This window comes from Micromys minutus (assembly GCF_963924665.1).
Source record: "Micromys minutus genome assembly, chromosome: 2".
Taxonomy (NCBI): domain Eukaryota; kingdom Metazoa; phylum Chordata; class Mammalia; order Rodentia; family Muridae; genus Micromys; species Micromys minutus.
Window position 1 is genome coordinate 71,807,168 of NC_137971.1, and position 15,455 is coordinate 71,822,622.

A 15,455-nucleotide genomic window follows, 5' to 3' on the forward strand; every position below is an offset into this window, starting at 1 on the left:
ATTCTGACTGCAGTGTTCCTGTTGTTGGGATTGGAGATGCTAATCACCACCAGCCACACACTCTTCTGTGGGAGCCTTACCTTGATATTTATCATTTTGGACTCCTTACACTATTACCACCTGTGGCTGGAGCTCCACCCCTTCTCTTTATAGCCATGACTGATTGGAGCAGCAGCCATCACATAGTAGGAAGACAGCTGGGCTGTAGGCTGTCCCACTGGATATGCTTGTGTGAGCTGGCTTGCAGAGATAGGCTCAGCCCACCAGCCTTTGTCCTTGGATTTGAACTATCAGAGCTAGAGGAAACTCCCAGTTGGACTTCAAGATCAAGTCCATTGGCAGCAGAGTAGACAATGCCTGGGCTACAGAGGATGCCCCTCTGCAGGTCCCTACTGTTGTCACTATACAGGTTTTTGTGTGACCGGAGGATTTCTGCCTGTGTCCAGAATCTACCTGCATAGATATTTCTCAGGATACCCTTAGTTGTAGGTGAAAGGGTCTCTCTCCTCATTTCGAGTTGTTCCTATTGGTCACCTCTAGAGACAATACTGAAAATGTCTACCCACTGCCGCTAACCAGGATGCTTCTAGGCACTGGCCATTTGCCCATTTTATAGTCCATTCTCCTCCCTGCATTGCTTCTGCTCCTTTCATGCATTAGCTGGACCTCAGTGTTGGTTGCTTGATGACAAACCCTGTCTATTTTGGTATTACTATTTGTTGTTTTGCTTTTTATTTGTTGGTTGACATTAATCTTTTTTGACAGTTACATGTATTCTCTGCCAACTGGAATTTCCTTTGAGAACTTGTACCTCAGGGGTTCTGGGGATGGCTCAGTCAGTAAAGTGGTCTCTGGGTAAGCATGAGTTCATGTCACTAGCATCCTGGCAAAGATCTGGACTCAGCAGTAATCCCAGGGCTAGGGAGAGGAAGACAGCATCCCTGGGGCCTGCCCCAGCCTAGCAGAATCAGCAAGCTTAGTGGATGACCCTGTCTCAACAATCAAGTTAAGAAGAGATAGAAAACACTGGTGGTGACACACAGGTGTGCATGAGCCTTTTCTGGGCCAGGTGCATGAGAAGTAAACAGGCCTCAACTACCCAGTAGTGGGCAGCCAACCTGTAAGGGTGCCTCCATTTTCTCCTCACCGCTGTGTTAGCCTTACCACTTCTGTTTCCAGTACAGATAAGAAGTTGGGTTAGCCAGCTTTATGTCACCCGAGCAAAGCACCTGGAGGGAGGGAGGGCTCGCTTTAGCCCGTGGTACTTGGCTTTACGATTCTGGGTCCATTGGCGAGGCAGACCTTCCAGGCATGGGGAACATGTGGTAGAGGCTAATCACATGAGGGTGGGCAGGAGGAAGAGAGCAAGGAGGGGACTGGAGATGAGCAATGACCTTCAAAAACTCCAATCTGTCTGCTAAAGCTTCCACAGCCTCCCCATGCAGCATCGCCAGCTAGGAACTGGGGTTCAACACATGAACCTGTGTCAGACATTTCAGACTGAAACAACAGATGTTTTTCTTACTGCGGCATTGCTATGCTGACTATGGTCCTTTCCCTCTTCCCATGATACTCATGTTGAAATCTAATCTGAGTTCTCCAGTAGTGAGAGATAGGAACTTCAAGAGGTGGCGAGGCCTCTGCCCTCATGTCCACAATGAAGAATAGATTAATTAATGCATCATCTTGAGTGGTCTGCTATACACACACACAAACACAAAAACCAAAACAGTTTGACTGGGTTGTCTCACATTCCTTATTCCTAGCCATCAGTAAGTATAGCCCTTTGACTTTGGACCAGAACCCTGCGCCCAGATCAACCTCTTTGTAACTTAACTGGTCTATGGTGGTATGTCATAGACTGAGGCAACTCCTCCCATTGCTATGACAACTCGTTTATTAAGCTCTGTTGATGACCCAGCCTTAATCTTGCAAAAAGACTCATGCCTTTGTGGGTATTGCTTTGGTTTGTCACTGCTGTTTTTCACCCTTTGATATTAGCTCATCTGTCCCCTCATAGAAACCTTTCTGATGCTCTTTGTAAAGAGTTCATGGTTCTTGCTGTCCTGCTCCAACCTTTGTGTCCCTCCCCCAATTGACTTGGTCATGTTTTACCATTACCTGTTGGTTTAGCTACAAGTGATGTGCGTGCAGTAGTCCCTCTGTTGTCTTCATCAATGGTACCTAACACACAGTAGGTGCCAAAAGATACCTGTAGGATGAATTACCATGTCATGAGGGGAAATAGAGGCTCAAAGAGGTGACTGATTTTCCCTATAGCCACTGCTAGAAGAGGCAGAACAGGGTTGCTGATGTGGGTCCTTCTTATTAAGAAACTGGTTTCATGACACAGTGCTCCTAACATGGGGATACTGCACACCAGAGGTCTACCTGAAGCTGAGGTCAACTCAGAAGTGACACTTCTTACCTGATCATAAAACACCAGGTCTCCCAAGGCAGATGTCTTAGAAGTACCTCTGAGGTTCTTGCCTGGTGAGGTTCCACACGCCTGGGGTCAGAGAGAATCCTAGAAGACAAAGCCGGAGGTTCTGGTCAGTGAAAACTTCAGTAATAGCCAGAGTTTGACCCCTGGGCAGAAGTCCATGGGACCCTGAGACTGCAGAGGGTCTAGAAGGCAGCAGTTCAGACCTGATGAGCTTGCATTCTTCCCTGGGCCTTGTTCTCTTAGCTCAGCAGCTTTATAGAGATTCTGTCTCCACTACTTGGGGCACATCATTCCATTCCTGCTTTACCTCACTTAGGAGACTCCACAGTCAAGCTTTTAGGTCTCAGTTTCCACATCGTTCTGTCTGACACATGAGTTCTCTTGGTGTCTTGCACTTTCTGTCACTGAATTGTACTCCAAGGTTGGGAAGCATGCCTCATTCACAGTGAAGCATCATCATCATCATCATCATCATCATCATCATCATCATCATCAGCAGCAGCAGCAGCAGCAGCAGCAGCAGCAGCAGCAGCAACAGCTTGCCCCTACTGGTATAACACTGAATGAATATTACCTCAGTGAGCTTGGAACTGTGACAGCCAAGTCCACTGGGGCCATCCCTGATGCCACACAGCAGAGAGATCCAAGGTCCTTTATGTTTCTTTGCTTGCTGCAGCATGTGGCATTGTTGAACTCTTGGTCTTCAAATATCCTGTATTCATTCTGTACTTCTTCGTTGAAGTTTTAACCATTCACGTGCCCAGAGATGGAGCTAAACCAGTTTGTGATGGTGGGTAGGATGTGGATCATCCGGAGAAAGTGCAGTGTCCTAGGGAACAGTCAGATCCTAGGGAGCACCCTTTTTTTTCTGCTGGTACACAGAGGAAGAGCCACTAGGCCACAACAGGAAGAAGGTTGTCTGCAAGTCAGGTAGAGACTTCACATGAAACAGAACCTTTGATCTTGAATTCCCAGCACCAGAAGTGTAAGAAAATAAACCATTGAAGCCAACCAACCAACCTACAGCATTTTCTTATGTCAGTGTAAGGGAGCCTAAGACTTGACCATTGCACTTGAGCAGTCTCGGCTCCTCCTTGATTTGGCAGTGGCGTCTTGGTTTGTTAGGTATGTAGTCAAGAGGGCCAAGCAAGGTTTACCCAGGTCCCAGAAAGGCACTTTCTGCGACTCTCTTTAGGGGCAAATTGCCATTCATGTGCTTAGCTCGCTGTTTAATTGGGCCATTGGCAATGTTTTCAAAGGAGTCAGGTTGAATAGCAAGGGAGTATATCTAGCAATCAGGACGAAATTAGAATGTATCATGCCAATTGCATGTAGACACCACAAAGGCACTGCCAAGTCTACAAACAGTGAATGTCTACTTAAATCCCTTCCCTTAGGAGGGGACCTTGTTTGCTTTTCTGGAGGAAATTCTGCTTTAATTATGTTCAGCTTTATAGCACGATGAAATATCAGTGGGAGGCCCAAAATACACTAATGCTCTAAATTCTCTTCCTTATGTCATTGACTACTCTGCCATTTGTGAGTCTTGTTTGTAAGAGCCATGTGGGGGGGTCACTTGGTGTTAGCTCTGGACTCTTCTCTATGGTAGGCATAAGCTCTGTAACACTGGCTAGCCTAGATTGTAGGGGACAGTGCCTGCATACTCTTGTCTAGCTCTAGCAAACCTCATTTTAAGGGAAGAACTCAGCATTCCTCCTCAGGTAGCTGCACAAGCTAAAGCCTAGATTGTGGCTGCCTCAGCCCTAGAACTGTGAGGTAATTAAGTTTTATCCTTTAGAGGTCTCTGTTTCAGGGCTCTTGGTTATGGGAGCCTCAAATGAGCTAAGGCTCATCCCCAGCAGCCATACACTCATATCCTTTACAAGGTCAAGTCTCTCTGGGTGACAAACATTTTTCTTTGGAGTAATTTTTATGCCCGGCAGTGGAGTAAAGGAACATGCCGGGGTGGTTGTATCCATTTGGGGCAGAACCAACGGGGTGGAGTGAAGGGAACCGTGTGAAGAGTGCGGCTTTCGGACGATGTGACAGAGTCTGGGTGCTCAGCTTCACACTAGAGTGAAGTCCTCAGAGTGAGACCATGGGGGCCAATAAAGGGATAAGCCATCGTTTTAATATTTACTGCAACAAAGTGCCACCCCCGACTCCCAACTGGACTGGAAGAGGCAGACTGTGGACCCCACCAATTTTAGACTTTGTTACTTTTCCCCGTCCTGTTCTAACCTGTATGTCAGTGGCACCAAGACAGCTCAAAAGGAGACAAAAAACACAAAAACACACAGCACTGAACAGCAACACGAGACAATATGCTCTCTCTGGAAATTTCTAGTAGACAGTGACTGTGTATAACATTCAAGATCATTCAGCTGCATGCACACAAGGTTCAGACATGCTACGGAGATGTGGCCTGGAGGCTCAATTCAGTGAGAAGGGTTGTGCCCTGTAGCCACTGGGGTGGGGAGGATGGACATTAGTAGATACAATCCTTGGAATCCTTGTCCACCTAGTGGGAAATTCTGTTCCTTTTCTTGACATTGTATTTTGATCATAGGGAGACAGTTTTCTCCAGGCTTGCACCCAGGTGCCCACAGTATTAACTGCTCCTTGGCACACCTTCACTGATCCACTTTGTTCCCTGCCTCTCTTTTCCCCATACCTCGCCATATTTCCTGAGGCTGTGTCATAAACAAGCCAGCTGTGCATCCTGGTTCTTGTCTGTAGTCTGAGTTTAGGGCTGTTTTCAGATCTACTTATATCAGCATTAGCAATTTTCTACCTCTCCCCAGTTGTTTCTGCCTTGGAATAGACCTACTGCCTTTTATCTGGGGATGGTGCCAGCCTCCTAATGTGTGTCCCACACCACCTTCCTTCTTGCCTGGTTCACATTGAAGTCAAAGGACAAATATGAACCCTTGACCAATCTCATTTTTGAACCCTTCATGAATTCTCTGCCTCAAGTTGAATTGTGGCTCCTTTGTCTTATGTTGAAGCCCTTGCCTTCAGTGTCTCTGAGTGCAAGTGTGTCTGAGGATACAGAGGTAATTAAGGTTAAATGAGACCATCAGGGTATACCTCACGCCTATAAGTCTGATGTTCCTAGAAAATGAGCATGTGCCAACATAGACACTTCATTTGACTTGGGGCTGAAAGGCACCCTAAAGTGTGTTGAGAGCTTGGTCCCCAACTCGTAGAGACAATTATCACGAGATGACTGGATTATGAGGACTCTGATCTGGTCAACAGGTTAATTTATTAGTGATTCATAAATAAATAAATGGACAGCTGTGTGGAAGTGTAGAAGTGGGAAGTGGTTCTCTGCAGTTGTCTTTGAAAGGTTCTAATGAAAGAATGTACTTAATGGAAGAGTGTATTTCTTCTGCAACAATCCATAGCATTCTTGCTAAGACTATCTGTGCTTTTCTAAATTACTAAATTTTATTTTAAAATATTTTAAATAAAAATTTTAAAAGGATTTTTTCATTTTGTACTTATGAAGGAATTGGTGTATGTCTTTTCTTTCTGACATATAGTTTTTGCCTAATATTAGTGTTAGTGATAAATTAGTATTTTAGGATCATAAAATAAATTATAAGGCAACCCTGGCTCTGTTTGCTGGAAGAGAATTATGCAGAAATGTAGACTTTTTTTGTTTAATGAAATTCTACAGTGAAATTCTGGGGTCTGGAGACTCCTTTGGGGGAGAATTTTATATTACAAATTCACTTTTCTTAGTAGATATATAGATATTCAGATTATCTATTTCACGCCAGATAGGTTATGGTAGTTTGTGCTTTTTGGTAACTTTAACTTGTTCAGTTTGTGTGTGAGGCAAACTCATCATATCCCTGCTAATGTCTGTAGGATCTATACTGATGTCTCTGTTTCATTGTGGACGCTGATTGTCTTTCTCTTTGCTAGTAGACTTTGTCAGTCTTATATGTTTTAAATTTATATTGAGTTATCTGATAATCAAGTTTTCATTTAATTGATCTCTGTTACTTATCTATTTATAATTTTATTGACTTACCTTTCTTATATTTTCTTTAGATTTATTTTGATCTTTTCTTTACACGTTGCCAAGGTAGTAGCTTAGTTCGTTATTTTAGAGTTTTCCTCTTTTCTCATGTAAGCATTTAGTGCTATAAATATCTTTTCATCATTGCTTTATCCGTGTCTACAAATTTTGGCATACCACATTTTCATTTTTGTTCAGTTCATCATACCTTGAGATTTCCCCTGAGATTTTCTTTTTGAATCATGGGATTGTTTTCATGCTCCCTTATTTAGCTTCTAAAATTTTTACTCTTTTCTTTCTGTTATTGATTTCTAGTTTTAGCCTATTTCAGTCTTTGAAAATACTCTGTATTATTTCAATTCTTTTAAATTTCTTGAGGGTTGTTATGACTTAGGATGCAGTCTATTTGAATATTGCTTTGTGCATACTTGGAACAGTGTATACATTGTTAATATTTGGTGGGGTGTCTAAAAGTGCTATGAAAGTCCTGTTGGCAGTGGGGTCCTTCTATTTTCTGGCCCTCCCTCATTTTTTTTTTTTTTCCAAAAGAGCTGAGGATTTTATTTTCACACTTCACAATGCAAGTAAAAACTGCACATATTTGTCACTTCTCTCTCCAGGAGCATTCTGTTAGGAAGGAAGTTCTTTGTCCTGCATCTACTAAACCCTCAGGCTCAGCACCAAGAGCTCCTAGTGAAACAGCAAGAACAACAAAACGATAAAGAGTGAGCGCTTCTGCTCTTACCTGTGGCCGGGTCATGCCAGGTCGTGTGGGCACCATCACAGGGCGGGCGGGAGGTCTCATCATTGGAGGCCTGGGCATCATGGGCATGTGGTCTCCCATGGGTGGTCTCATCCCAGGAGCTGGTTCCACAGGCATCATCCCAGGAGGAGGGCCCATCATTGGCATCATGGGAGGGCCTCCCATGTGGGGTGCAGGCATCACACCAGGCCGAGGAGGAGCTGGGAGACTGGGGGGAGGTGGGATCATGGCCCCTGCAGGCGGAGGAGCAGAGAATGGAGCTGGAGGGATCTTTCCTTGTTGAAACGCAGCCGTTGTTTTGTCAATCAGGCTCTGGGCCTGCTCTTCCATCCATTTCCGGTAAGAGTCTTTCACATTCTCATTGTGTTTCCGACCACTGCAGTGTGTCTTCCTCACAGACGGAGAATCGTGGGTAAGATACGTGTCACAGTAGTCGAAATAAAACTTAGGCATGTTGCTTCTCAGGCCGTTGGCTACCCGGGTTCCCCTCCCTCATTTTCTGACAACTTCGGCCAGCACTGGTGCCTCTGACTACATATTTGTCTATATCTATTTTCATTTTTGTTGATTTTTGGTTTTGATAATTATTTTTGCTCAACTGTCTACCTGACTAATATAATTTTTGGTTAATATCTGCAAGATATACATGTTTATATTATCTTACTATCCAACTACCCATATTGTGATCTCAGTGCTGACTTCTTGTAAAGGGTATAAAGTCACATTATTCTGCCAAACTGTCCTTTTAAAGATTTTTAAAAAATGTTTGTTCATGTTATAATTTTATTATTTTATCTGTATAGACTCACATGTTACCAGAGTTCCTGGGTTTTGACAAACATTTGGTCAGACCAAATGAGTGAAGGAAATGTCCATTTGCTTCTCCGAGTCACACTTGCTTGCGACAGTCTGTTCTGGTTCAGTGTGGGATTAAACACAGCCTTGCCTACAGCGCGCTGTCAGGCAGGAGAGAGTCAGCTTCAGTATTCTGCGTCATAGGGAAATTCTTCCATGTTTACTGTCTCGGGCAGCAGGAAGGCTCTCCAGTTTCTGTTGAAGCTAAGGATGGTGGCCATCTCCTGGTCACTCAACTGCAAGTCAAATACCTGAATGTTTTCCTGTATATGTGCTGGTGTTACAGACTTGGGGATCACCACCATGTTCCTTTGGATGTGGAACCAAATCAGAACCTGGGCTGAGGTTTTCTTGTGCTTTGCAGCTATCTCTTTAATTCTGGGATCCTCTAACAGCGAAGGGTCGTCTGGCTTGGCGTGAGGTCTGTCTGGGGAGCCCAGGGGACTGTAGGCCGTGACAGTGATGCCCTTGGAGTGACAGTACTGGATCAGTTTTTCCTGGGTGAGGTAAGGGTGACACTCAACCTGGTTAATCACGGGCTTGTGTTTCAGTCCAGGCTTGTTCAGGAGCCTTTCGATCTGGAAGTGGTTGAAGTTGGAGACACCCAGAGCTTTCACCAGACCCTGGTCCACCAGTTCCTCCATGCCCTCCCAGGCTTCCAAGAACGTTGTTTTACTGGTGAGGATATTGCCTTGATCGTCTTTGGGGAACAACTCCTTTCCCGGCTGAAATCCCTGGGGCCAGTGGATGAGATAGAGGTCCAAATAGTCCAGCTTCAGATCTGTGAGGGTCTTCTGAAAGGCTTCCTTTAGCTGTTTTCTCCCAAAGCAGGTGGGCCATAACTTGCTGATGATGAAGAGGTCCTCCCGCCTCACAGCCTTCTCTTTGATCTTCTCTTGGATGGCGTCCCCCACCTCATTCTCGTTCTGATACACATAGGCACAGTCAATATGGCAGTACCCAGCATCAATGGCCGCCTTCACAGCTTCTTTGACTTGGTTCGGGGGAGACCTCCAGATGCTCAGACCCATGATGGGCATCTTGGCTTTGGTGCTGAGCTCCACGAAGGTGGTCATGGTTGCAGATGTCTGAGAGCAGATTTAACTGTGTCCTGGTTAAAGATTGAGGCTCTCAAAGATTTATTTTTTTAACACACACACACACACACACACACACACACACACACACACATCTGTGTAAATGGGAGGGGTATGTGCATTTGTGTGTGTGGGCCAGAAGATGGTGTCAGAGTCCCCAGAGCTAGAGTTACAGGCACTTATGAGTGATCTTAAATGAATGCTGGACTTGGGTCCTCTATAAGACCAGCACATGCTTTTAACCTCTGAGCTTTTAACGTCTCCAGTACACAATCTCTATCTTTTCTGTGATGTAATTTAGACTAACTTACATTTAATGTAGGTACTTATATTATGGGATAAAGTTGCCATTTAAATTTTTTGTTTTCTTTTTTCTTTTTTATGTATTAGTGGGTTACTGGAATAATCTTAGCATTCCATTTTGACTTATTAGCAGTGTGTTTGAGAACAAGCATATTTGCCTTGATGTGGATTGTGTGTGTCCTCCGTGTGTTAAAGGCTCATTCTCCAGAGTGGTATGCTAACCTTCCCTATGCCTTCTGCAGACATTTAGAAACATATTAGATGGCATAATAATTTTTTGAACTAACTGTCAAAGGTATTTTGAATAAGGAAGCAAAGAAAACCATATGCATTTAGCCATCTTCCTCCTTTCTGTCTTCTTTTGCCTTTTAAATTAACTTTTATTTTTTTAAAAAAGATTTTATTTTGAAGTATGTGTGTGTGTGTATGTGTGTGTGTGTGATATGCAGGTGAGTCCCCTGGAAGAACATATTAGATAGATCCCTTGGAATTGGAATTATTGGGGGTTTTGAACTTTTCAATATGAGTGCCAAACTTGAGTCCTATGAAAGAGCTTTATGGGCTCTTAACCACTGGCCTGTGTTTCTAGTCTCCGCCTCCCTTCACCCCTCTTCCTTCCTTAGAATGTTTTTTATACCTTTGTATTTCTTCTGGGAAAAAATGTTCTTTCTAAAGAGTGTTTGTTCACTGACTTAGTATTTTTTGGTTATGGAATGACACTTCCTTTTCATTATGTAAACTGAGGAACACGACAGAAATGATCGGACAGTAATTTCAGAGACCACACACTCGCCTTCCCTTCCTGATACCCAACTCCCCCTTTTAATTTGTAGTTTTGTTTGTTTGTTTATGAAGCTTCCCATAACTGTTTTTTTAAAGCAGGTCGGCTAGAGACAAACCTCTTTTATTTTATTTTTTTTACCTCAAAACATCCCATTCCCCTACTCCCAAAAATTTCTGCTGTGCAGTTTTCCTTAGGGACTTAGGGTCACGGCTCTTTTGTTGGTGCTGAGGCTGCTACTTCCTCCTGTGGAGGAGGAACTAAAACCCAGGGCTATAACCCAGGGCTATCTCATTCGCATCTCATACTTGTCTCTCTGGTCTTTTGTTTGTTTTATTTGTTTGTTTTTCTTTATGTGTCTGGAGTTGACTGTGGTACATCTTGGGGCAGATTGGTGTGTGTGTGTGTCTGTGTGTGTGTGTGTGTGTGTGTGTGTGTGTGTGTGTGTGTGTGCATTTGCTGTGCATTTTGATTCTGCAAGTTTAAACACCTTGTAGAATTCACGAAAAAGAATTTGCCCTTCATCTGAGAGTGATTTCTTAGCTCTGTCCCCTGTCTCTTTTGAGTCTCCACAGCTCGCTCTTTTGATAGAAAACTCAGGAGCCCTTGATATTCTGGCCAACCTTTTCCAGCTTGCCTTATTCTCCACTGTTCAGATGGGGTGGTTACAAAAACAAGAACAAGAACAAAAACAAAACCAACCCTTTCTGTCTTTGTTAGCTGATCCTTTCCTCAGGCACCTTCTTTCTGAGAATGAATTTAGTCAGTGCATTCTCAGTTTTCTTTATTATGCTTTTCCGGCTCTAAGGTGTCCGGTGGTTCTTCTAGGTGTCTTCTGAGTCTTTGCTCAGCCTTTTATTTCTTCAGAGACTTCCACTGAACCACCGCTGTTTGGTGGGTAAGTGTGCTTGGAGCACTGCATGATGACTGCTCTGAAGTCCTTCCCAGGTAATTCTGATTTTTTTCTTTATTTTTCTTTTTTATTTTTTTAGATAAGCTTCCCCATTGGCCTTACACATCATCCTCCTGCCTCACCCTCTCAGGTGCTGGGTTTACAGCAATTCTCAGATGGCTGTTGTGCCAGTGTTGGCATCTGTTAGTTATTTCTCCATCCAAGTTGAAGGTTCTTGTGGTTTGGATGTAAAATGTCTCTCACAGCCTCCTGTAGAAGGATTGGGGATTCAAACTCAGCTCTCCATGATTTGGCAGCAAGCATTTACCAACTGGGCCATCTCTCCAGTCTTTAAGGTATTATTTTATTAAAAAACCACAAATGATGCAATACAGGGGTGAACCAAACACAAACAGTTTGAATAAAGACAGGATTGGAATGGTTAATTCCCTACCCTGTACTCTGGCCTGGCTTGTCCCAGCATGATTACTATCCTGACTCTATTTAAAATTTATTTTAATAAACCCATCAAGGACTCTTTGAATTAATTTTTGATTAAAAAAATCCCTCCTTAAAATATCTATCATGAAGTTTGAGCTTTTTGCAGCTCTGTACTTTTCTTAAAATTGATGCAAATGCTTTTTTTGCCTCCACAAATCCTGACCCTGGCTCATGTAGCATTTGAAAGTATCCAGCCTGGCATGTTGGCAGTCCTCTGCATGGGTGCACGTGTGTGCAATGAGTCTCTGGGTAGAATGTGGGTCAGACAACCAGGTAGCTCCTGCAGCTATATATATGTGAGGCCCTGGGGCTATTCCCCCAGGCAGAAGACTTGTGTGAGGCTCTTGGATGGAGGGTGGGGCTTATCACCTCTCTCTGAGTACACTGACACCCAAACTTCAAAACTCTGAGGTGGCCAAGGAAAGTCTCCCGAGAAAGAAAGGATCCGGTGGAGCTTGGAAGAACAGGGTGAAAGGCATCTGGGATGAAAAGTAACAAGGATAAAGGTCCTGGGCAGGGTGTGTCTGGTGAGGTTAAGGAGGAGACTTAGGGGACGAAGAATCTATACCTCACAAGGGCTCGGTGCACATCTAAGAAAAGCCACATCTATGGTGGTGACACTGGGTTTTAGTGAGATGAAGATTTATTGAAGGCTGAGGGGCAGGAGAAACAGGCAAGTTCTGCCAGCAGGAAGCAAGAGAGGTTAAGTTGCCTGGGATGAGGGAAATAGAGGGCACAGTGGTTATGGCTAGCATGGTGGGCAGGTGAAACCTGTAGATTCTTTGTAACCACAGAATTCACATCACCGCCACAGCAACCTTATCCCAGACAGGCGTTGCTACTGTCCCAGACACCTATGTTAAAAAGGGCGGGCGTTGCTCTGCACCCAGCTTTCTCCTCACTTAGGTACCTACATCATTAGTCATTTTTATTGGCCAAGCTCAAACCCATTTGCTTCTCCAGGTCCAGAAAGGTTCTTAAGAGCAATCAGGATTTTTTTTTCTTTTTTGCTGTTTTCTCTATGTGCATGTACAAATACAGAGACACATAAACACAGACACACAGATACACAGATACACACACACACACACACACACACACACTTAAACATAGCCATTCCACCTACTTGCCTGTTCACGAATCCCAGTGTTACCTCTACCTGTGGTTGTTAGGGTTGAGTGATCATGTAATTGATTCTGTGTGTCTTATAGAAATTCACTTTTCTCTTTCTGAAGAAAGGGCTAAATCCTCAGTTCTCATCCTGGCCATCTCATATAACTACGGCCAAGAACAAGAAGCTGTACTGTGTAGATTTGTCCACACTGCTTTAAGTTCCTGTCGAATGTGCACACCCGCCCAGGGGCTATCTCGGATCTGCAGATAGAGAACACACACACACACACACACACACACACACACACACACACACCACACTCTCTGTCTGTTGTGCACCATAAGACAGAGGAGAGAAACACCAGTGAGTTTGTATAACAGCAATTTTTTTATTATTCTCACTACATAAACAGAGTCACAAATTGATCAAGGCCAGACAAGGGCTTGGAATCCCAGAGTAGGGGCTGAAGTAGGGTTTATAAGCACAAAACCTGGAAGCATCTGGGCCAAATTACAGTTATAGTTTTCACCAATCAGAGCTCAGGGATTAGAGACTTTCCCCAGTGTTCCATCATTGTCAACTGACATTGAACATAAGTGCTTTTGCCAACCAATCAAATTCATTTGTTCTTTCTGATGTTAGGAAAAGGGATTATGTTTCGGGTATCTCTTGCTGCTTAGAGAGGGGCTCTCTAACAGGTATGATGGGGTGGGGGTGGGGGGAGCTATTGTTGCTCCCCAAATCAAATGATAGTACTTAAACAAGTCCCTTTTTCTCCTTTTTTCTACAATATTTATTCTTTTTAAAAAACAACTTTATTAAAAAAACAGAGATAAGTGTACATATTTTAAAGGCATTTTTTTGCATAAAACTATATGAATATATTTTTTGTCTGTACTTGTTTTTTTTTTAAAGGTTTGATAGTATTAATTGAAAACTTACTAGTTTCAATGAGCATAAAGTACATGTAAAACAAAACGTAACATGGAAATAGTCAAAGTTCTCTTGGTGTGTATAGATTAAACATAATAATTTTTAAATACCAAGGATTTCCACAAGGCTGCATTCTTAGCTCTTGAATTATTAATGATTTAAGGTCTAGGTGTACCCCACTCTGAGAAGGTGGCATACACTTACGTTTTTCTAAGAAGGACTAAGGCTTCCACATTTTTGGTCTTCTTCTTCTTCTTCTTCTTCTTCTTTTTTTTTTTTTTTTTTTTTTTTTTTTGAGCTTCATATGGTCTGTGAGTTGTTTCTTGGGTATTCAGAGCTTTCTGGGCCTAGTATCTAATTATCAGTGACTGCATATCATGTGAGTTCTTTTGTGAATGGGTTACCTCACTCAGGATAATATTCTCTAGTTCCATCTATTTGCCTAGAAATTTTGTAGTCATTGTTTCTAGTAGCTGAGTAGTACTCTATTGTGTAAATGTACCACAATTTCTGTATCCATTCCTCTACTGAAGGACATCTGTGTTCTTTCCAGTTTCTGGCTATTATAAATAGGGCTGCTATGAACATGGTGGAGCATGTGTCCTTGTTATATGTTGGAGTATCTTTGGGTTATATGCCCAGAAGTGGAACAACTGGGGCTTCAGGTAGTACTATGTCCAATTTTCTGAGGAACTGCCAGACTGATTTTCAGAGTGGTTGTACCAGCTTACAACCCCACCAACAGTGGAGGAGTATTCCTCTTTTTCCGCATCCTTGCCAGCATCTGCTGTCATCTGAAATTTTGATCTTAGCCATTCTGACTGGTGTGAGGTGGAATCTCAGGGTTGTTTTAGTTTGCATTTCCCAGATGACTAGGGATGTTGAGCATTTCCGTAGGTGCTTCTTGGCCATTTGATATTCCTCAGTTGAGAATTCTTTGTTTAGCTCTGTACCCCATTTTTAAATAGGATTGTTTGATTCTCTGGAGTCTTAACTTCTTGAGTTCTTTGTATATATTGAATATTAGACCTCTATCAGATGTGGGATTGGTAAAGATCCTTTCAGTGTGTTGTCTGCCATTTTGTTTTCTTGACAGTGTCCTTAGCCTTACAGAAACTTTGCAGTCTCATGAGGTCCCATTTATCGATTCTTGATGTTAGAGCATAAGCCATTGGTGTTCTGTTCAGGAAAATACCCCTGTGCCTATATCTTCTAAGCTTGTTCTTACTTTCTCTTCTAATAGTTTCAGTGTACCTGGTTTTATGTGGAGATCTTTGATCCACTTGCACTTGAGCTTAAACAAGTCCCTTTTAACTGCTCCCAACAAGGGGAGTCTTTCATTGTTTTCAGTTTCGGGTTCTTGTGAATATTTCCATATAGTCTTCCTGATGAATATAAGCACTACTTTCTTGGGTATAGGGGTGGAATTGCCAGTCATAGGGTAGGGATGTATGTGGCTCCGGAAGATGTTACTGAGTAGTTGTATAGTGGATTCTCTGTTTCACACTCACAGTAGGTGGCATTCTGGGAGGGAGGGCTTGGTCTCTCCACTGTCTTATGATTCTGATTTTAAATTAAACATTTCCCATGATCAGAAATATATACATGCATATATCTTTTTGAGACATACATTGCTCATCCTGGGTTGACATCGGACTCAAAAATCTCCTGCCTTAGTTTCTGGACTGCTGGGATCAGATACCACCCCTAGCTTAGTAATCCTCCTCTTGTTTTGTG

At 43.1% G+C, this 15,455-nt stretch overlaps 2 protein-coding genes across 2 annotated transcripts; both read right to left on the reverse strand.

The window, feature by feature from the left end:
- Positions 1–3,599: 3,599 nt before the first annotated feature.
- LOC308417662 (uncharacterized protein) lies at positions 3,600–7,716 on the reverse strand (the record flags this gene model as incomplete). Its single annotated transcript, XM_080913001.1, has 2 exons — positions 7,225–7,716; positions 3,600–3,734 (listed from the first exon to the last, which is right to left on the reverse strand). Exons 1-2 carry the CDS (start codon positions 7,693–7,695, stop codon positions 3,600–3,602), a joined length of 606 nt encoding a protein of 201 aa, XP_080769127.1. The 5' UTR covers positions 7,696–7,716.
- A 506-nt stretch (positions 7,717–8,222) lies between these two features.
- Positions 8,223–9,173, reverse strand: LOC308417054 (aldose reductase-related protein 2-like; the record flags this gene model as incomplete). Its single annotated transcript, XM_080912150.1, has 1 exon — positions 8,223–9,173. One exon carries the CDS (start codon positions 9,171–9,173, stop codon positions 8,223–8,225), a length of 951 nt encoding a protein of 316 aa, XP_080768276.1.
- Positions 9,174–15,455: the final 6,282 nt, after the last annotated feature.